This window comes from Cygnus olor, chromosome 4, assembly GCF_009769625.2.
Source record: "Cygnus olor isolate bCygOlo1 chromosome 4, bCygOlo1.pri.v2, whole genome shotgun sequence".
NCBI classification, from domain to species: domain Eukaryota; kingdom Metazoa; phylum Chordata; class Aves; order Anseriformes; family Anatidae; genus Cygnus; species Cygnus olor.
This window is the reverse complement of record NC_049172.1, coordinates 64,225,891-64,249,714: the sequence shown is the minus strand read 5'-3', so window position 1 is coordinate 64,249,714 and position 23,824 is coordinate 64,225,891. Positions and strand designations below refer to the sequence as shown.

The following is a 23,824-nucleotide window of genomic DNA, read 5'->3' as shown; positions in this document are numbered from 1 at the left end:
CAAAATTAAAAGTCCCTGCCATTATTTCTACCTGTCCCCAAAGTCTTTCTCTGCTGTATGTAAAAAGTTGGAAAAGGGAAATCACTAGAAAAGGAGTGGAAAGAAAAACATGGAGCTATGTTCTTTCAACAAACTACCTAGTCTACTTTTCTATGCTGTACACACATATATATACTTTAAAAAAAAAAAAAAGAAAAGAAAAGAAAAATCCAGTGATGATATCCTTCCTTTTCTTTGCCTATTTAATGGAGCCATTCTCAGGATTATTCAGTCCATCATGTGCTTTGAGATCCTCAGTTCACAAAGAAATATAGTTACTCATTTGCAATTCATACAACATTTGATAAGATGCCCCCATGCTCCCAGAGTGATGAAATCAAAAGTAATATTAAACACCCCTCAGACAACAAAATGCCACCCTGAAGACTCTGAGGGGACCTCCTCTGAAACTCCATGATGGTTAGTAGATTGACAATTCCAACAGCACAACCTGTTTCAGACTGTGGTACCTGCCAGAAGGCTTGTTCCGTTAATAAGACTCCTATGAGAACTTTTAAAGGCCAGCAGCTCTCTCCCTAGTGCCTTCCAGAAGAAGATGACAGAGTATAGCTTTTTCAAAATGGTGTGTTTCACATCAGAACATGAATTTGACTTCATCTTCCTTGTTTACAGAGTCATCCCAACACAGAGGACTTTGAGGCAGTGCCAGGCAGCCTGTTCCTACAGGGAATATTGAGCTGCGGGGGCGTGCATATGTGGAGCACTGCTGGCATGGCGCGGATGGGACCAATGAGTATGTCTCTGCATGGCCTTGGTGTTAACCAACTTGTTCTGTCAGAAGGCTTATGTCACTCCTTAAAAGTGAATATTGATAACCATGCTGGAAAAGCCATGGGTTTGTTGGCAGAACATCAAACACCCCATGTGAATCCCAGCCAGGGTGGATCAACTTTTGCTGACTTATTTCTTGGCACAGGGCAGGATGCTGCCCTTCGCACAGCAGCCCCTTCATCATTGAGGCCCTGAAGTGTGTACAGAGAAGAGCTACAAAGCTGGTGAAGGGCCTGGAACACAAGTCCTGTGAGGAAGAGCTGAGGGAACTGGGGTTGTTTAGTCTGGAGAAGAGGAGGCTCAGGGGAGACCTTACTGCTCTCTACAACTACCTGAAAGGAAGGTGTGGGAAGGTGTGGGAAGTTGGCCTCTTCTCGCAGATAACTAGCGATAGGACTAGAGGGAATGGCCTCAAATTGTGACAGGAGAGGTTCAGGTTGGAAATTAGGAGACATTTCTTCTCAGAAAGAGCAGTCAGGCATTGGAACGGGTTACCCAGGGAGGTGGTGGAGTCACTGTCCCTGGGGGCGTTCGAGGAAAGATTGGACGTGGTGCTTAGGGACACGGCTTAGTGCATGAGATTGGTGTTAGGGGGATGGTTGGACCAGATGATCTTGGAGGTCTTTTCCAACCTTCATGATTCTGTGATTCTATGATCTCATGTACAGGCCGCAGGCCCGGCAGTGCGGGTGATGCCCTGGCCCCGGCCCTGTACTCCCAAGCGAGCGGGAGCCGCAGGGCTGGCACTACTGAGCTGGGCTGTCGGGCTGCCTCCGAGCCTGAAGCTAACCAGAGGTCGCATGAAAGCCGGACTTGCACAAATAAATATTTTGTGTAGCTGTTATGATTATTGTCGGTAACTGTCCCCATTGTTCGGGCTCAGGAATTCCTTTGGTCTCATAAATACTAAACGAAGTCCTCCCCTCCCCCCTTTAACTGTCAGATAATTACACAGTTGGCTTTAGAGTTTAACTTGTCAAAGGAGTTTCATTACTTTGTTCCTTTTGGGCAGCTTCCACTATTGTGCTTTCTGAACACTAAACAGAACCTATATTAACTGTCAGTTAATTACACACCGTTTTTCTTCAGTATTTACCAGTCAAAGGGGCAGGTAGGCTGCAATCCTATCATCTCAATCACTGTCTCTGCTCACAAAAGAATCAATAAAGATGAGTCACTTAGTGTCACCCAGTGTCTGATACTCAAAGCCACCCATTCCTAATTGCCTTTAGAGATGGATGATAATACAAACTTTGAAGTGATAATCAGCCTAATGAGTGGCCTTGCTGAGAGGGTAGATCATGTGTCAGAACAGTTTGCAGATGCTTACAGGCAAACAAAGCCAGCTTTCCTTTTGGAGCTGGGAGGACCATGGCGAGTCTGGTACCCAGAGGCCAGCACAATGGCAGAGACTGGAGCCCAGCAGGACGCTGCAGCCTGCTGATCACAACCGACTCCATCCATCTTGCTCTTTGCCTTTAATCAGCACGGTCAGAACAAGTCCTCCAGGTCCCTGCGTGTTCATGCTGGATGTTTAGGCAATAACTGTGCAAAAGATAAATTCTCTGATTCTGAGTCGCTGGATTTAAATAATAGTGATTGGACTTGATGGGTAATGGCCGGGGATCCCGGCTAAAACTACCGAATAAATGTAATTAAATACAATCGGGTGCAGTCAGCCAGGCAAAGGCAGAGACCATAAAAGGCTCATTCAGACAGCAATGAAAACAAACAACGTCAGCAACAAAAACAAAACCAGTGTTTGGTTTGCTAATAAGAGCATGATCCGAGGCCTGATCTACACTCAGGTTTTGCACCTAACAATTTGACCAAATCAGTAAGTTTTAAAAAGCAGCAACAAACAAACAAGAAGACAAATAAATTTGTTACAATCCCTTAGTCTGGGTGCAGTTATTATAACATTTTCTTTTCAAAGTAGTTAAACTGTCATAAATTCAGTCAAGTGTGAACAGATAAGCTATGACCATTCTTGTACGAATACAACAGTCTCTATAAAAGGGTGGTCTTGATTTAACAATCCTTTGCCAATTTAGCTAACTTTTGCCACGGACTGACCAGACATGATTTAAAAATCATCTCACACAAAGACTGATCATCTGTAGGATTGCAGCAATTTGACTTCAAGGTATAAATGAAACATATGAATGTGTATAAGTGGACTGGTTAACAGCTTTAGCAATTTAGACTTCACAATTAAAAAAAAAAATATTTTGGGACCAAATGCTAAAATCTGTATTTACTTTCTTAAAACTATTTTTTACTGAGTCACAAAGTCAGGGACAGAAATGTAGTGAAAAAGCTTACCAAGGACTTCAGGATTTGACACTGCTTTAATAAGAAGCTGTCAAAGGTCTCTAATATTTTGCAGTCAACTATTTTGCTTGTAAAACCTGTCATGCAAATAATGAATTACTGAAAGAAAATGAATGAGAAACAGAACAAGAAACTTGTCATAAAAGCAAACAAACCCACTGAAATAAAAAGTAAAGTTATTTCTGCCTTTAAAAAAGACCACAGAATTATGCCCTTTTTGGATAAACCAGAGTCAGATTTACATATTTTCACCAGCTTTACATCTGCCTTGCTTCCTATCTTCAAATCAGTGAGAAGATTGCAATCTTTAAGATGTGAATAGACAGAAAAGATAACTTTTTTTTTTTTTTTTGAGTTTATATATGAATATAACAGAAGTACAACTGGAAAGGTTTTAGAGTTCTCTGATTATATTTTTGTTTTCATTTTTAGGTAGCGTTCTCTAATAAGTGATGCCGAGTAATATTTTCTGTATGTTCATGTAGACCTATGTCTTCAAGCTCTGTGCTACATTTAGTATCTGTAATTAGCCCAATGAACACTGTCTGAAACTGAATTCACAATAAGAAGATAGTTTGGTTCTTTTGGTAAAAAAAAATTGACTTCACGAATGGGCTCCAGAGACTTGTGTTCACCAGTGCTCATATGCTGCCGGCCATCATACAGAATACCTACGGTTTCTGAATTCATAAAGCTGGAAGCACATGGAATCACAGAATATCTGAGTTGGAAGGGATCCACAAGGATCGAGTCCAACTCCTATGTCCAACTCCACATGTCCTCTACTGCTATGCTGTCAATCCCACAGTAGCCCTACAGCTCTTCAGAGTTACCTCAGTGGCAGCTGTGAAGGACACAGAGTTTTCCATGCAGTGAGGCTGTGGGCTTGTTCCCAACAGGCCCACAGCCCCTTCATTTCTTCCTGCAAAGAACTAGTGAGAACTGATCTTCTCTAACAATGCTACCGTGGAATTTCTGAGAAGTAGTTTTGAGCTTCATCTTCATTCTTACCTGGGAAATCAGCTGGGAAAGAACACCTCAGCTACACTAAACTAATATTCTTCTCCATGGAAAATTCTAGCTCACAGTTAGATTTCTCCTACAGATAATATTCCTTTAAAATCATACCCATTTATAGTTCATATGATTTAAACTAGATTTTAAGTAATAAAGTAACTAGTATTTCTTTTAATATCACTGAATAACTTCATATGCATATGCATAGGACTATATGCGCACCAGAAGTTCATGCTAATTTAGTTAAACACAAATGTAATTACAAACATACAAGTCTAAATATGTCCTTTCAAGCACAAAATATTGCTATCATTGCATATCTTATCACTTATAATCACAGTCAAGAACTCCACTGGAGCTCTAAAGTGTGTTGAAGAAAGGGAAAGCTTACCTGTGCTCAGACCTATAGACATGAAGTTGATAATTCATGATTAGTTAATGGAAAAGTGTTGACATATAAATTGCGGTTGCAAGCTTAAGCATGTATGCTGTGGGCAACTCTGGGTAGGAAATGGAAAGGGACAATGAACAGAATAATTGGGTTTGGTGATGCATGATAGCTGATGTCCACTCAAGTAATCTTGGTCCAAAATTTGGATTGTAGCTGGGGATGTTAAAATCCATGTGACATGATGTACTGCAAGGAATTTACTAACTGCTTTTAAAACAAAGCAAATAAAACTTTTAATGTATCTCTGAAATCCACTCAGTTGATATTAACCCTAGGATATGAGTTTACTATTTTGATATCTCCTGTTTGTATTATTGTACCTTGTATTCACAGAGGTTTTCTCATGCTCAGATACCAATCAAATAATCTTTGTCTGATAGATTTCCCTACATGTAAAGCCCTAAGAAAGGGAATTATAACTATGATTCTCAAAATAATTTTATTTTTGGATGAGCTCAGTTTAAGCACCTTAAAAGATATGGCTATCAATGGATTTTGGATTTAGCGCATCCTAAAAATATCTTAAATTTTATACTTAGAAGCAGGGGCAGGCATAATTGCTAGACATCTTTGAAAATCACAAGTGTGGTTTTTCCATCAGTTCATGCCACTCTTACATTGGGTCATTGCTGAAAAAAGGGAATCCTAACTTCCCTCTGTTTGTGAACTCTCACCGCATTATTTATGCTGGCACTCGAGATCAAGAGCAAGCCAATCTGATGGAAGCATAACCCAACAGAATATACAAGGTAATCTGGCTGACTGGGCAGCCACACAAGTGGCAATGGCAGCACATGGGCAAAGGCTGCCAGGGCCAGCCTATGGCTTCATTCTCTGCAGGCTGATATTTAATCTAAATGGGGGAGAGTGACTTTGGCAAACTGTAGTTATACATCCCTTAAGAAAATACCATTTATATACATAAATAAATTAGAAGATAAACATAATTTAAAAAAAATAAATAAAGAATATAAAGAATAAATACTTCAACTTCATATTAGAGCAAGAGGAAAGCAGAAGAGAAAAAGACTGGAAAGTTTATAAAAGAACATAAATTAGGTATGCTCTTGTGTTAAGCTTTTGATTTACATATTGAGATCTACAGCAAGAATGGGTTCGAACCAGTATCTCCAAGCTCTGTTTCAAACAAGTAGCTCCAAGTGTTTTACAAATACCTAAAGAATCCCCTAAAACTTACCATGAGGCAGCAAAAGTTTATCGGGAACTAGTCACTTACCAGCGAAAGGCAGTACATCTTGAGGAAAACACAGCAAGGGCAATAAAACCTAGCAACATGATCAATAATGGAAACCACAGGAAGACATTAAGGTGGTTCAGTACAGTTACTGGAGATGAATTTTGGCCAAGGCATGGTGGTGTACAATCCTTTTTCCAGTCTCAACCCTATTAACAATTGCAATGAAACTGGTAATGACAAACAGGAACTGGAATCTCTTTTTATGTCATCTGAGACATATCTCCAGAGTAGGAAAGAAGCTTGTTTTAAAAATAGCTAGTCCTCTATTTACTCCCTCTGAGCCAGTATAAATTTTACCAATGATTTTAATTGGACCAGATCCTCCGTGTGCTACTGAATAAATTACCAAACCCACTTCCTACTTTTCTTGGAAACGTCTCCATTTCCCATATTCATCCAGACCAACTCTTCTCTGAGCTACAGCTCTGTTAAGTCTTGCAAACCACTGGGGCAGAAGAGAACTGTGCAACTTTGCAGCAAATTTTGAACATTTTCTTTAATACATGCAGTAGGGTAGCATAATTTTAAGCAAATCAACTATATAGCAAAAGTCACACAAAATCAAATGGAGCTTTTCCAAAATCTTTTTATTTATTTATTTTTTTAAAAGCACAGTATACGATCACTGATGTTAAAATGCAGCCTGATTAAGCACTGGGCTGTATTGCCTTCCTTCTCATTGAATTCAAAATGAATAAGCTCAGCCTGGGTATTTGAGAATTCATCGCTGCTAAGACATATTCTGGCAGGTCAACACAAGCATTATTCATAAGCCTCAATTCAGTCTGTCATCTGAAATGAAAGAGAGCCTTTCTTTAAAAAGCTAAAATCCATCTTTAATTTGTTATCCTAGTTACTGTATCAAAAACTGTTTTAAAATAAATACTAAAAATGAGAGCAAGCTGATGAGCAGCTGAAGCAGTAAAATAGATGTGGAAGCGGACTGCAGGGCCACCAAATCCATGCTCCAGCTATTGCAGGCAGCCAGCTCATATAGTCCTTTTCATAAATATATCAAACTCTATCTTAAAAGTAGCTGGTTTTATTTCTTCAGTTACTTCTATTGTGCAGTTATTTGTATTCCTTCCAGTTTGAGTTACAGATTCATAGATTATAAAGCCAGAGGGGACCACTGCGATCATCAAGTTTGACCTCCCATATAACATAATCTGTAGGATTGCCCTGGATTCATTTAAGAAGCCAGTGATTTTGCAGCCATCAGGTTATTGGTGAAAGGGCACAAAAACTGTGGTATCAGTGTTAGACTGATGGGATTAATCAGCTCATGTTAACACACTGATTATCATATAGTAAAGGGAAATGTTTCAAAAGAATACTCCAGTCTGAAATGTAAAGTGAAATCATTTGGACTTCCAGAGGGGTCATGGTTGAAATATCACAAAACTTTCTTTACTCAAAGCAGATGCTTATTAAGATTAATTTAGTGTGAAAAGTGAACCAGAATGCATATAAAAGACAATGCCTCCTCAATTATGTAATAGGACACCTCCTCATTATATTGTGTTCACTGAAGATGATGGTATTTTCCTAAGGGATGTATAACTACAGTTTGCCAAAGTCTCTCTCCCCCATTTTAGATTAAATATCAGACTGCAGAGAATGAAGCCAAGTGAACAGAAACAAGAGAACCCACATAAACATCAATTTAAATGAAAAAGAAAACGCCCATTATGGGTGTTTTCTAACTATACATGTTCAAAATAGAAAGTTACAATGACGCCAGGATACAAATACAATAAAAATTACTAGCATTTAGTATTAACAAAAATACCTCTTTACTACACTCGTACATGGATTGAAATGACAGACAACCTATAAGTGTAGATACTAATGTAAATTCTCGCATAACTGGAACATCTTTTCTTTCTTGCCACCTTTTCTCTTTTCTTCTTGTCTCTTTCTGTGAGCTCCCTCCAGTGTTCTCAAGTAAGTATTGTATCAATTTATTTTGGTGTATTCCAGTTTTATCACGTGAAGTACCATGACCAGAAAGATAGCATTCATGTTACCTAAAACCAGCTGCCTCAAAACTAGATGCCTTGTCTAAGCAGAAAGTCTACACTAAACTAGACTGTGAAGATAGGCACTGCTAGAAGGAGACGGATGCATCTTGCCCACCACATGTCCCTTAGAAAGAGTGGCCCACTTTGCCAAGAGAACTACGGGCTCTAGAGGTGCCTAGAGAATGAGCCGAGACTGTGTACCGACTCTAAATGATTAGAGTTAAGGAGTCTGAATTCTTTCCTTCTCTTCCCCTTAGGGGCTAACAAGAAGAATTTCTGCTATAAACTTGCCATTAATTATTTGGAAAAGACAGACAACCAGAACAGCCCGGATGCTGACTCTCAGTCATCAACATGAAAAGTACAAGTTGTGTCTAAGACCCTAACAGGTAAGATAAATTCTGTATAGCAATAATAATGCCTTTGTACAGGTCTAAGCTGAAAGGCCAAGGGGGTATGTATGATTATACCCGGGCAGAAAACATTCAGGGACACTGAACCCGGTACACTGTGGACATACTAGCCTCCTTGTAGCCAGCTGCTATGAAGGCTGTAAAGATGTCATGGTGCTCTGACACGTATTTAGATCAAATTTAACTCCTAACAAGATAAGCAAGAGTAGAGTCAGACGTTGTATTTTCTGTGCCTCTTCTCTGGCTTCGTGGAGCCACTAAACTGAGCTGAAATAAATGAGAGTAAAATTATTCTCCACAAGGCTAGTCTGCCTGGTTCATTTATGCTGGTTTAATTTGGAGTCTGTTTACTGACAGAATAAAGCAACATAAGCTGGGGCTGTTACAGTGTCTTTCTACCCTTTGGTCCTTAAGCTTTTCTCACCCTTCCCTTGTGCTTACAAGTTACGCTAGTGCTTTGTGTAACTGGGCCTTGAAAAGTTCGGTTGACTGCAATGTCGATTAATTCGTTATCTTTACTGGTGCTTTATTTATTGTGAAAGCCAGTGTGACAAGCCACTGTACTGCTAATCTGCATGATATTTAGCAGATAGTGAGGCATTGCCCAACCTCAGAAATGTCAGAACAGAGCTATGGAATGACTCCAGTCCTTCGTGGTTCTGGCAAAGACTTTGCAGGATCTCTAGTGACGTATGCTGGGACTGATTCAAATCCCAACGACGGAAATGTCTTTAATCGGGCTCACTGTTATTTCTGACCCTATAAACATGGGGAGCACTCAGGCAAAGGTATTGTTTTTCTGACTTATCAGTTGGTCATTGCATCAAATGAAACAGAATGGAAATCCTAGTTTGATTTTTAGTCTTACTTTTAAAGCACTCAGCGTAAATTCAAGCCCATCCAGTCATCATGGTTCATTATGTATGCACCAGGATTTGAGTTTCTTATGAGAAAATTTAATATAATTGGTCTATATTTCAAAATTGTCTAGCTTATGCCGTTGTCTGTAAATAGCTTCAGTCTTGCCCTTTCCTCGTCTCTCCTCTGTGTAAATAGTTCTTTAAAAAAGTTTTTCCGGCAGTTTTATTTTTCTACCCTATTGTCACTTTTGTTCTACCCATCCTCTTGTAAGGGCCACCCACCAACACTTATGTGTGTTACTAACATGAAATCAGTGGAAGAACTGTACTTCGTTTCGAATTCATCCTAATATTTTATAGCATATTTTTTCTTCTCCATTTTTATAAAGGGGTTAGAATTTTAGGAAGTAGCTAGGTTGATTTAACCACTAAATCCATGAATCGTGACAAATAATTTGAATTTGGATTGTACTATGGGGATCTCCTGTATCTGTGCCGCTTTTCATCCTTCATAGTAGGATAGCTCCTGAAACATTTCAGCCTTTCTCTGACTTTTTTCACAGTGCATATCAACATTATTTTTCTTGGGAAATTTCGAAAGGATCTCTTGCATGTATACTTCTAGTTCTGCTCACTGCCAGTAACTCAGAGCCTGTGGGACAATATGAGCATCCCACATACACAATATTTATTGCATATATATTTTCAAGCCAAATCCCCTTGAGTCCAATATGGTGGACAGTGTTGTTGAAAACCTGTTGTGTATTTGTGGTATCCCATTTCTGAGGCTACACAGGTTGACAGCCACATATGCAGTTGTTGGGAATATTCATTCTCTTCCCTACCTACATTAAATTATACTTGTGCTAAGATTCCTTTGTGTTGGCTGATGATCAGTTTGGAAGGGTTTGTCTACTCAGGGAAGATTATGAGCAGCAAACTAGTTTGTGAATGTACTATGCACTAAACCAAGCTGTACCTAAAACACCTGGACATTCCTGGGCTTAGCCAAAGCTGCCTCTTACGTTCATCAGTGCCATACAGAGAGTGTTCAAAGGGCTCACTCAGTCTCAAGTGGGTTATTGCCGTGTGTGTTTTCGCAGTTCTTAAAATCCTCTCTTCAGCTACGTGCAGTTGTCTATGCCCTGATCCAGAACCTTCGGTCCCCAGTGTGTTTTTTTTTTTTTCCATTAAATTTTGTTCCCAACTTTTATTTATTGTAAGATTTGAATTGCTTGGTGTAGACCTTATCTACGTCTCTTCCATTTTCAACTGACCTCTAAGCTCATTTCTTTTTCTCATTCTTAAATTCCTGTTCTTCCTACTGCCATCATTTCTCCAAGGAAAGGCTCTCCAGGTAGCAGTATAATAAACTATAGAATATGCAAGTCTGCCAACGTTGCAGGGCTAACAACAAAGAGATACACAAGATTCTTGTACATAGAATTACTCTGAGTATATGCTTAACTATTTTTTTCAGGATTTCCAAAACCAGTAGTTTTGGAAGATCTGAATACATTTTTCACGCATGAAATGTTTTCCTCAAAAATGCGTTATGGTTTTACATGCATGCTACCCTTGGAGAACAAAATACAACATTTTCAAGGCACATAAAAATAATAGCTTGGGGTAGTGACAGTGCAAGCCTTCCTGTATTATCTTACTAATATTTTAGTGACTGCTCTCAAAGTTCAGTTCACTGAGGAAAATTAAAAGGTAATCCAGCTGTTTCATCATCTTTTACGATTATCCAAGCACAAGAGAGACAATGCCTGTTGTTATCATATATTTATCAATGTTAAACAAATCTTTTTATTGCTCTTTCTTTTTGCCTGGTAGACAACACATTGCTTTGTTCCTAGATGTAGAGGCTGAGCTTTTTTTTCAACTTCTTAGATGAATGTTGACTGATATTGTTGAAAAACTAAGTAAGAACAGTGTGACTTTGTGAGTCTCTGCAGTAGTGTCATACAGAATTCAGTAGACTGAACTTCTTTGTGTAAGTGCCAGCTTCATTATTTTTCTTACAGAGCTTCATAGAAGAAACCATACAGTTTGCAAGAATCTGTGAGGGTATGGAAAGTTCTCAAAGGAGATAGGCCATATATTCCTATGCAAGAGTATGGCTCCCAGAGGTTTGGAACAAACTAAAATCTCTACAGCAAAATTTAAGACAAAGAACGTAGTGTTTCTATTGACTTCTTCCAAGCATAGGTGCTGGTTGTGGTAAATAATTGCTGTAGGTATTACTTGCTTTATTTGTTTTAATTATGGCAGTCATAATGATGAGATTTAGATGCCCAATTGTCATGGCAGAGCCAGGTCCAGCTGCTCCCTTAGGGATGGGGAGCCAAGTGGACACCACGGCCTGCAGGGTGGGGCCTCACCAGCCGGAGCCTGTCCCACTGCCCCAGGGTGAGGGAGCAGGGTGGCCAGGGGGACCCCCAGCCCAGGGCATCAGACACCTTTCTGGGGACAGGGACAAGCCAAGGCCAGGCTAGGATAGCATCCTTCAGTGCCACTGTGGACTGGTGGTCCTGGGAGGTTGAAATAAGGTCTTGGGCCATCAGCAGCATGGGGGAAGGCCCTAGAGGAGTCTGGGCAGGGCCACTGTTGAGTCCTGGCACCTGAAAGTCACTGAAAATAAGTGGTACATAAAAAACATGAATAGGATTCAGATCTTATTAGAAGTTAGGTTCCTAATTACCTTTGGGGAATCCAACCTATCTGGACCTGACCTTGGTTCTAGGTTTCTTTTTAGCTACCATTGCTTTGGACCCACTAACCAGGTACTGTCCAAGTTAGATGATAATCTGCTTAAAACACCAGGAGTGACTAGAGTTGTTAGTTACAGAAATACATTTGCTGTAGCTACTGCTGATGATGAATCAGTCAAGAAGCAGGGGTAATAATGACACCTATAAAACTTAATATACACTGTACTATAAAATCAAAAGCTTTGGGGGATGAGAATGGATCTACAAGTTTACAACTTCAGTTGCGAGCACTGAACTGAATATCCTACCTTCTGAAGTTGTCTGCTTTGGAAAATAACATTTATTTAGGTTAAGTATGGTAACATGTATCATGGTTCTGAGCAACTGGCTGCAGGTGGCCCTGCTTGAGAAGGGAGTTGGACCAGATGACCTCTAGAGGTCCCTTACAACCTCAACCATTCTGTGATTCTGTGAAGTATATAACTCAAGTTGTTCTTTTTATTGACACCTTGTCTATAAGTTTTTTCTTTTTTTTTTTCTTTTTTTTTTTTCTGGTGAAGACCTATAATTTTCTTCACTTAGAATTTAATCTGCTTTTTACATACAATGTTCTAAGGCAGTGACAGTATTTTAATTTACGTAAGGAAGAATTGGCCTTCCTGAGCATTCCTTCTGCATGCAAAAGCCAGCTCTTTACCATCTCCATACTTCAAGCTTAATTGCATCAAGCACACACATACAAACACCTATCATTTGATGATGTAGTTTGGATAGAATATACTATGTTACGAGTTAAATTACAACTAAAAAATGTTTTTATATATGATATCACTAAGAACTAAATATGCCTTTAAACAATATGAAAATTGAGTTAACATTTTTTTCCTGAATTTGTGTTGTTAGACATCATATATTCTGATACATTTTAAGAAAAAAAGAGTATACTTTCAACGATGTTTGGTTATTTTTCTTTTTTTTTTTTGAGTGTGTGAATTTTGATGTGATGGTCTAGTTTCAAGAGGAATAACAGAACCTTCATGTTACTGCCAGTGGAATTGGTTTGGGGCAGTCAGTATTTGTTTCCACAGACATTAAAACTCGTGAATAACCCTGCAGTTCATATCCATTCTTTCCACAGAACTTTGCACCATTGTATACAGTCAGCATACTTTCTTTGTACAGGTTGTACTGTCTCCCAATCCTACTTTTAAACACCAAGAAAAGATTTCTTCACACATCCACAAATTTATTATATTTACTTTGATGTTTAGCCAATAAGCATGCATGCTATTGGCTTGAAAGTTTAAACAATCATCAAATACAGCTTCTCCCCTCTCGATTTGTCTCGATTACAGATGTGCACTGTAAGCAAATTGCCTTCCTTTTGATATCTTGTTTAGTTTGTAACACTGCCATCACAGAAAGAAAGTTACTGTTTTTATGCCAGAAAAAATATGAAATGTATAAAATGGACAGCATAGAGTTTTCTATTGTCTGTGCCAAATTAGGACCTCTGTAACTGGAGTGCATTGTAAGGGACAGAGTTCAGGAGCTTTGTCCCATTTTTTTATTTCTCACACAGGCAGAACTTACTAATTGAGGAGTTACCTGTCTCTGAGTGGGGATGAACCCCACCAGCTCCTGTTTAATGGGCATTTTAATTGATAACTAGAAGGGAGCCTTGGCCTCCTTTCCACTGGGGGGGTTGCCCAGGTTATTTTACTGGCATTTAAACAGATACACGCTGAAACCTGATGATCAGCATACTGTCCTCACACTGCAAATAAAACTGTAGTATTTTGCAAACTCAATTCCTCCTGTTCCAGACATATATCTGCTGAAGCACGACTGAGTGCACAGTGCATCCGTTCCTACAGATTTACCTGTGTTGCTTATGGTGGCACTGTAGCCCTTTGTGCGTGTTTTGGAATTTTACTCCAACCTTAAAATCTTAAATTTCAAGGTTAGTCTTTTAGCAATTACAGGAAGCTCCAGCATATACTATTGAAACCTATCTGCTCCAAAGTAAGCTTTAAACTTTCAAAACAAGGTGGTTGTGGAAGTGCAAATAACTACTGAGTAGATGTAGTTACTGTATACAGGAAGCTAGGATCAAGTTCAAATAAAAGCTCTGGGCACCACTTCTTAGCAACTGATTTGAAAGTAATTGAAATCTTCAAAGCTATCTATTATCTCTACAGCAGAGGCCTGGGTATTATATACCTAATGAGTTAGACCATTTGAGCAACCTTCTTTCACATTGAAAACGTGTTTTAACTTTTTTCTGTACCAGATGAACTGTTCAGTCCATTTCTGACAGATGAGATCAGCCATATGGAATTTTAATACTGTGTTTCTTTTAAAATGTGTCTCTGCTTATTTCCTTGTGCCTGAATAATTTAAGAGCATTGAGGTTCACAATTGGTTGTGCAATTCTCCTTTTTCTGTTTTGGGGTGGTTTTCAGTAACTAGTGGTCACACACATACTGTTATTTGTGGACATAAAGCACAAATAAATAGATAAAAGTAGAAATAAAGACACAATCATGTTCCCAAAGAATTTTAAGCCAAGGTCCTGATCTGATAAAAGCTTTATGTGCTTAACTGTGTGTGCCTTGTGTGTCTCCACTGAACTCAGTGGGAGTATTCACAGTAATCACTGTGGTTCGGTATGTGTATAAATCTTTGCAAAGTTGGGAGATGAACTATAGTAAGTCTGTTAAAATTTATTTTGTTTTAATGTACTGAAGTCTTTTTTTTCTTTTTTTTTTTTTTCATCCAAAAACATACAGAGTATTCCAGTTATTTTTAAGTACCTAAATTTCTTTCGAAAATGAGTAAACTATAACCTGATATAGGCACTGGTAAGTTGTTGTTTCTAAAACCAGGAACATAAGATGAAGTTCAAAATTTCAAAATAGCATTCATATTCCTTCAGTTTAAATGTGAAATAGCAACAACACCTAAATAGCAAAAATGTATAGATTCTTATCCAACATCCACTTAAATGGGAATACTTCAAATGAGTGTAAATGTTAACTTCATTAGATGTAAGAACAAGCTCTATAGTGAAATATGCACAAAACCAGGGAGGTTAATTTTGTCACCTACATTTTCAGGAACATATTACTCTGGCCCATGTTGTGAATGTCTTATTTTTACTGGCACAAAGTTACCTATGCAAGTGTCTATGAAGTAATGTGTTTGTGGTGTGAGGCATAGTTACCCTAAGGATGGCAGAATCACAGCATATGAAAACTGCTCTAACAGGTATCCATCATCAATGGCATGACGTTCAGCTAAGGCGAATACCAAGTTCTGCAGCTGGGATGGAGTAATGTTGGACATAGGTACATAGGTACATAGGAAAGCATGTCCTATGTGGAGCGGGGAGGACACTTGGGTTGTCTGGTCTGGAGAAAAGGTGGCTCGGAGGAGACCCCACTGCTCTCCACAACTTCCTGAGGAGGGGAAGGCGAGAAGGATGTGCTGATCTCTGCCCCATGTTACCTGATGACAGAACAGGAGGCAACGGCAACAAGCTGTGCCAGGGGAGGTCCGGGCTGGAAGGTAAGAAACATTTCTTTACCATGAGGGTGGTCAAACACCGGAACAGGCTTGGTAGGGAGGTGGTGTATGCCCCATGCCTGTCAGTGTTCAAGAGGCCTTTAGAGAATACCCTCAATAATATGCCTTCTCTTTTTGTTAGCCCTGAAGTGGTCAGGCAGTTGGACTGGGTGATCCCTGTAGATCCCTTCCATCTGAACTACATCTAGAAAGAGCAGAGGCATGTGGGTTGAGGTCCAGTCAAATGCTGCTGGCTTTCCTGGAATGAAAACCCTAGTTTCCTTAGCTGTCCACTTGCTAATACCTTAAATTTATTTCATGGCAAATCCAGCACCGAGGACAGTGACTTAACACCATATGTTTGGATAATTAGAAATACCTACCCATACCACAAAAAAAAAAAAAAAAAAAAAAAAAAAAAAAAAAAAAAAAAAAAAAAAAAGATTTAGAATAGAGCAATGATGACAGAGTATGAATGGATCCTAATCACAACAAAACTATAAAGGAGCCTCTATTGCTAAGATTGAAGTGAACTGAAAAGCAAGGTAGTAATTATCAATGGAAGAAAGTCTGATACTCTAGAATGGATATGAAAAACAGTTGGATTAAGCTTCAGTCTGCTGGAGAGAGGCAAGATTTTGAAATTTTCTTCTCTGGAGACTGTTTCAGACAGCTTGCTCTTGGTCAGTGAGAGCACAGTTAAAAACTACAGTGTCTGCTGGACCCCAAAGCATTATATGGCGTATATACGTCACCATCACTGGTTATTTGGTCAGAAGTTTTCCCTGCTGTGTCATACAATTTCCCTGCAAGTAGCTTGTCTCCTGCATAGAACACGGTAATGAAATCACCTCAACAGAAATCATAGTAAAGGCTATTTCATAAAGCTTTCTTCAGATTCAGTTAAATGACCAATAAATGTGTATTCACAAGTGGTGTTCCCCAGGGGTCGGTGTGGGGGCCCATCCTCTTTAATATCTTTATTGATGATTTGGAGGAGGGAATTGAGTGCACCCTCAGTAAATTTGCAGATGACACCAAACTAGGGGGAAGTGTTGATCTGCCAGAGGGTAGGAACGCCCTGCAGAGGGACCTGGACAGGACGTGTCGATGGGCAGAGGCCAATGGGATGGGGTTCAACATGGCTAGGTGTTGGGTCCTGAACTTTGGTCAGAAGAACCCCATGCAGTGCTACAGGCTTGGGGCAGAGTGGCTGGAAAGCTGTGCAGAGGAAAAGGATTTGGGGGTGTTGGTCAATGCTCGCCTGAACAGCCAGCAGTGTGCCCAGGTGGCCAAGAAGGCCAACGGCATCCTGCCTTGTATCAGGAATAGTGTAGCCATCAGGACCAGGGAGGTGGTCATCCCCCTGTACTCTGCTCTGGTGAGGCCGCACCTCAAGTACTGTGGTCAGCTTTGGGCCCCTCAGTACAAGAAGGTCACTGAGGTACTGGAACGGGTCCAGAGAAGGGCTACTAAGCTGGTGAAGGGCCTGGAACACGAGTCCTATGAGGAAGAGCTGAGGGAACTGGGGTTGTTTAGTCTGGAGAAGAGAAGGCTCAGGGGAGACCTTATGCTCTCTACAACTGCCTGAAAGGAAGGTGTGGGGAGCTGAGGGTCAGCCTGTTCTCGCAGATAACTAGTATAGGATTAGAGGGAATGGCCTCAAGTTGCGCCAGGGGAGGTTTAGGTTGGAAATTAGGAGACATTTCTTCTCAGAAAGAGCAGTCAGGCATTGGAACAGGTTACCCAGGGAGGTGGTGGAGTCACTGTCCCTGGGGCGTTCAAGGAAGGGCTGTATGTGGTGCTTAGGGACATGGTCTAGTGGGTGATATTGGTGGTCGTTGGACCAGATGATCTTGGAGGACTTTTCCAACCTTTATGATTGTATGATTCTATTATTGTAATTCCCTGTGCAGTATATCTTTCAGGTACCAGCATGATACTGTCCCAGTGTTAGATGGCAGCAGGTCTCAGGAACCTTGACAGTCAGCCTCCTGGTGAGGAGGAAATCAGGTTCCAGGTCACACACTCCAGGTGTAAGGAGCCTGTTCTATCTCTAGAGTTCAAGAATAAATTATCAATATGCCTATACATGTATGGCCGTTTCCTCTGGAAATGTCACTCCTGCACTAATCCCCGATCCTGCTACAAACCTGCTAAAGCACATTGATCAGCTCTAATTAACCTGTCTTTCCGTGTCTTAAGTTCTGAGGCTGAAAGCCTAGATGGCTCTGTATAACAGCACCACCTGGTGACACCTGCCATGCCACCAGAGCTCGGCGGCCCAGACGCCATTAGTTTCATTGGAATTTAAGTTTTATTCCGCAAACTTTTGCTCTATTATAGGAGGCAGCAGCGCCGAAGTCTCCTACAGCACTGCCCCGACACTCCAGTACACACGCAGACACATGCTTCTTCCAGCTTCCCCGGGATGAACCCGTGAAGACAGAACAGCACGGCAGCTCCCCAAATTCTGGGGAAGAGTTGGTCGAGCCCCGGGCTGCTGGCTGAGCCCCCTGAGCTGCTGGCTGAGCCGCCCAGGACGCCGAGAGCCGGAGCCGGGCGGCTGAGCCCGTCCCTGGCTGCGGCTTCTCGCAGCCGAGGCCTCCCTCACACAGCCCGGCCTCCATGGCGGCCCAGGCCGGGGCGTGAAACACCTCGTGGGGCCGGCGGGCTCAGCGGAGTGTCCCAGCAGCCAGCCCCACAGCCAGCCCCACAGCCAGCCCCACGACCAACCCCATAGCCGGCCCCACGCTCCCTCACAGGCTCCGGGACCGGCCCCGGGGGCGGGCGGGCGGCGGAACGCGTTGCGCGGGGCCGCGTTGCGCGGGGAAGGCTGCGCGGCGGCACGGCCGCCATGGCGGTGGACATCACCCTGCTCTTCAAGGCCAGCGTGAAAACGGTGAAAACCCGCAACAAGGCGCTGGGGGTGGCGGCCGGGGACAGCGCCAGGGATGAGCTGCTCAAGCGCGGCGCAGCCCGCTCCAAGAGCGACTTCACCGGCCGGGCACGAGAGGTGGTGAGTGCGGGCACCGGGGCGGAGGAGAAGGGGGGACGGCGGCAGCAGCAGCAGCAGCAACAACCGGGGCTGGGCAGCCCTCCCCGGGGAGCCGGGGCGAGCGAGCCCCGAGTGCCCGCAGGACCGCCCGCCTTCCCGGACGGATGTGGGCTGGGAGCCCGGCGGTGGGCTCGGAGCCCGCCCGTCGCCCTCGGGGGCTCGCCTTCCTGCCGGGGCGGCGCCGCCTTCCCCCCGGGGCGCTGCCCGCGGCGGCTGCCACGTAGGAGATGGCGCCCGGAGCCGAGGCGACAGCGGGTGTTGGTGACACAGGGCCGCCCGTTTTGTCGTCCTGCGTTTGTGCCCTCCGTCGTGCGGCTGTCAAGTGCCGGCTGCTGGTGAGCTGCAGGTGACAAGAGCACCGGGACGTCGCACGGCTTGGGACAAGCGCTGAGATCGCAGGAGTGACGGAGCAGTGATAGTGTCCATCAGCAGTGCTGCAAAGCAAATTTGGTGCCTAACCTTTGCCTCTGTACCGGGTGAAAGGGAGGGGGAAGAAAGTCTGGGATGAGAGCAGGGTTTGAAGAACACCTTTAGTAAGGCACCGACCATATTTTGCAAGGGGAGCAGAGTGCTGAGCGTGCTGTCTGAGCACAACCCTACCGAAATGTGCAAGTTCAGTACTGAGCAAAGAGTGACAAGTAACCTTCGTCCTAATGTCTTCTCCCTTATAAATAGCCTAGTTTCAAACACAGGGATTAATGTCAAATTGCTGTTTCCATTGCACTTTTCCAGTTTCTCAGAGAAAGCACTTAAAGGCCGATGTATTTTGCAGCACTTGACACCAGCTGTTCTACAGTAGTTCAGTGGTTGCTTTGAGGCCTAAGCAGAGGATGTCAAATGAGGTGCCTGTTAATTGACCACATAATTATTAACTGTCCATGAAAAGTTCATGTAAGTGACTTGTCAACTGTGATTGCTGTGTTAGGGATCTATCTGTGGTGATAAGACCAGTCTGTAAAGCTACATTCAAGATCTTTGACCATAAGATCTGCTTTTTTTTTCCCCTGCCCACCTTCCCCCTTCCGCAGCTTCTGATTTTAACTTAATTCTGCGGTGTTAGATCAGACTCCTTCAATCTTATCCCAGGACAGGGCAACCTTTATCATTTTTAACATAGTTAATATGTGTAAATGCATAAACTCCTGGAATTCTAAAATAATTGAAGTTTTGTCATGAGGCATCATATTGGCATTTATCTGCATCATCAGTGCAGCTGCAAATTTTAAATCTACTCTTCCGAACACCATCGCTTGGACTGCTGCTGAGAGACGGTTGTTATCCTCTAAGGGTCTAATACTAGCCAGTGTTTGGATACCTTGCCAAAGCGTTTCACAGTCATGCTCTTCTCATTGTCCAGCTATAGTCCTGTGCTGTGTCGACATGCTAGATGTACGTCTTTTTCCTCCTACCTTATTCTTCTTTCCCCCCCTGCTCACAGCTACTGTTTTCTTTTGGTCCCAGTCTTCCCTCTGAGCTCCTCATCCTTTCTTAATTTCCTAAGGGCACTGCCCAGGCAACAGGAAGAAATGTAAAGACGTGTCTGGAAGTATCTTGTTTAATTACATCAGTACCAAGTGAAGTAAACGGCTAGTGCCACCACCATGGATGAGCTGACCAATTGGTCTGATAGTGAGAATGGGTTTAATTATGGTACTAACGTAAATAGTGGCTTCGGAGAAAAAGGCAAGGCCTTGCCGAAGCAGATATGAGCACGAACGCTGTGAATGTGTCCATAAATGAGTCGGAGTGAAATAGATCAGGCTCGTCCTGTTTCTGCTCCTGTAGCTCAATTACATTGGTGGCAGCGGAGCCAGACACCTGCTGGACCAGAGAAGTCTTTATAACATTTTTTTAGGTCTTCTTTAAGGAGGTCTGATTTAAATGTGTGAACAAAACATAGAAACTGTGCCTAGAAAGAGTAAGCTTTGTAGTGAAATAAATGATTTCAGTTGCTTGCTTCAGTTAAATACAATTTGATTTGATTACACGTGTCAAAGCCTCTTTTCAAATACTTTGTCATAGCAATTTTTAATTTGCCTAGCAATTAAAAATTGAGATGCTTCTGCCAAAACCATGCAACTTACCTTGTAATTGTAATCCTTGATAGATGCATTAATTCTTTAATATTTCTATTTTAAACACACATACAGCCAGTGAATTCTTCCCCTTGTACTTTTTTGTTCTGTTCATTTTTTAACCCAAGAAACATATCAAGCTGTTAGCTACTGTTGTCTTTAAAATTTGCCCTGGAGGATATCAATCAGAATACATAGGTAGGATAGCAATGGAGACCCTGAATAATTTACACCTTGGCAGTGCTTCGTTGTGCCTTATTTGGCTGAGCAATAGTTGAAGACCTGTTTGACATGCAGGTTGGGAAGTGGCAAAATATTTCTGCGGAGTCCACACCCAGCCACGCTTCCTTCTGTGCCACGGTTGGGGTGCCTTGCCTGGCTTTGTGCAGGGTGGCAGCAGCACAGCGGAAGGATTGTGTGATGTTTGTTGTAGAGACTGCTGTGACTGGTGACATTGTCAAACTTAGGACGAAACTGATCAGTTTGGCTAGGAGTGCGCCTCTAAATGAAAGAAGACTGATATGGCCACAAACTTCTAAAAAGATTTTCTTTGCCCCAGCACTGACCTATTTCTGGCATTTTTGTGTATGTGGATGTTTTTCATCCGTCAGCTACATTTTTCAAACATTTGATCGTCTTACATGCAGTGAAAGATGACAAAAGCTGCGTGTGTAGTGCATGTTGTTGGAATCTCTCCCCCTGTTCACCAATTGATTGGGACCAAGAGAAGAACTGACTTGAAAGATTCCCTTCAAGAAAACCATGATACAGTGGTGAACTCTTCAATGCCTGAAATTTATAGAAGACTGTTAGAATTTATATTGTATGCATTAGTGCTTTTGGGCCAACTAAAACAAAAGCAACATTTTTTTTCTGTCCTTAAACTTTTATTGTGACATAACTATTTAAAGTGTAGTATATAGAGATATTAAAGATTTTTAATCACACTTTTACATGCTTACGCAGTGACTTCGTATCAGATTTGGCATCAAGCTGAGCTATTCGCTAAGCGATGGAAGAATTTTAAGGACAAGACATATTAGCATTAAAAAAATAAATAAAATCGTGTTTGAATTAAGCATTGAATGACAAATTATCCAGAAAAAATACAGCATGGGCCCAGTCTATTTAACACTTGTTCACAGCTTTACTGTGGCCTTATACTTGTTCTTTCATGTATTTTAAATGATTATCAGTTTTGGAAGGTGTTTGGCACTAGAACTTTTATTTTAGAGCGGTCTTGGGAAATCTTACTACATAAGCCTTTCCTTTTCCCTTTTTATGGCAATAAAAATTTTTGAGCTATTAGGAAGACCTGTCAAATATGCTTCCTAGTTATTTGAAAATGTGGAAGGAATGAGAACTTTTAATCACTACTTACTGTTCAATATGTGTTATAGAAATGGAATCGGGGCTGATACAGCCTATTAACAGAAATAAAAGTAATGGTCAAGCAGAATTTCATGATAAGCTTGATTATAACCATCAATTACTTATTTGTTGTTGTGCTAGGGAGATTATCTTTTTTTAAGGTGTTTGTAAAAAGCCAAAAACTGAAGTGCTAGAGCACAAATTCTTCAAAAGCAATACCAGACATATCTGAAAACATATCCTTGAGAATGGAAAATTGAAAGGTTAAATGTTTCTAAGTCTTTAAATGCAAAATTTCAGAATGATCAAATGTCTGTGTTTGAAGCTGTTGAACACATAAGGATGCCAGATTCACAAAGCTATGACATCTGTTCTTCATATAACTTGTGTGTATGGATTCTATAGGATGATTAACTGATTTTTTTTTTTTTTCTTAAATGGGTATGGTAGGCCAGCATTCACATTAAGAGTATGTCGGTTGCTCTGTACATATATTTAATGAGAAGGAAAAATCCCCACATAAAACTTGCCTCCAGAACTAGTTCTTGTGAAAGCCAGAACAAATGACTTTGAATATAAATTTTGAACAAACTTTTTAATTACGAGGTGGCCTGACTTTCATAGTATACTGTTCTGACTACAGATAAGCTCCAGTTGTTGCAGTTTGTTTTGTAGTTCTGTTGTTGTTTTTTGATGTTGCTGTTGTTTAAACTCTATATACGATGTATAAATTCTATATACTTTGAGTAAAACAGCATTTTCATGCATACCTATGTAATTCCAGTGTATCTCATCGGATTAGCCCACAGGATAATTCAAACTAACATCCCTATTAGAAGAGCGGGAGAACTGATTTGTCGCTGGGCCCAAACATGGGATCTCACTGCACATCTTCGCACAATCTGGCATTTAGAGCATCCTTGTAGGATGAAAGAAAGGAGCAGGCATACTTGTATATGACGTTTACAGTGGCTGAATCTTCGCATGGCATTAATGAAGCCTAAAAAAGCATGGAGAATGCCCAAATGAGGAGCTGGACTCCCAAACTGACCGTGTTGTACCACCTTGAATAGCACAACAGAATTACTGACACAACACAGTTAAAAGGGAATGGTTTTAAACATATTCACCTTCTGATTCCTGTCAGACTATTCTGAAACGTTTGAAGAAGGATCAAGAATAAAGTGCAGGACCCCATAGCTCTGTAATGTGCCTGGTTAAAGTGCATAAGGACTGGGAGGCCCGAAGGATTTTCCGCGGCCTCCCATGGATGCGTGCCGGCCTTGGCGGTAGGCTGGTGGCCTTGGTGCTTGGCCTCAGCCACCCGCCGCTGCTGTAGTTGCGACACTCTCCCTTCCCTTCCAGAGGGGTCTGGCGGGGAGAGGTAGGGATTGTATGCTGGTCCAAAAGTAAAATGTGTGCCAAAATGCCAGTGCCGAGTGTTAAACTTCTCACTGGAATATGACAGTTACTGCATTGCCTGTTCTGAGTCAGCCTTGGGTCAGTAGTTACAAAACAAAGAATTACTTCTAAACTTTTAAAAGATCAAGAAATACTCAAAATACTAAAAAGAGAGGAGGAAAAAAAATGGGGGGGGGTCCTACTAGCCTGGGACAGAACAACTAACACGCAGACAACCCCAGCTTTATCACTACTTAATTTCAGTTTATATGTGAAAAAGGAGACTCAGATGAAAATCTGGCCTGCTTTGTTCTCTTGCCAGGGAAACCACAATTTCAGTATTAATTGCTCAGATTTTTTTTTCAGTTATACAAACATTTATAATAACCCAACAACATTGTATTTATCAAGACCACCTGCCAACTTCCAGTTAACTTCTTTATGTTA

The 23,824-nt window shown here is 41.5% G+C and overlaps 1 protein-coding gene across 2 annotated transcripts in view; it reads left to right on the top strand.

The window, feature by feature from the left end:
- Window positions 1-18,089: 18,089 nt before the first annotated feature.
- The window catches only part of STX18 (syntaxin 18), a 66,818-nt gene continuing 61,083 nt past the window's right edge, over window positions 18,090-23,824 (top strand). Inside the window, exon 1 of one of the 2 annotated variants that reach the window (XM_040554481.1) lies at window positions 18,090-18,491. In XM_040554481.1, the coding sequence (XP_040410415.1) occupies window positions 18,330-18,491 (162 nt within the window). In that variant the 5' untranslated portion in view covers window positions 18,090-18,329. The remainder of the gene's footprint in view (window positions 18,492-23,824) is intronic. The other variant, XM_040554482.1, reaches the window with a different exon arrangement.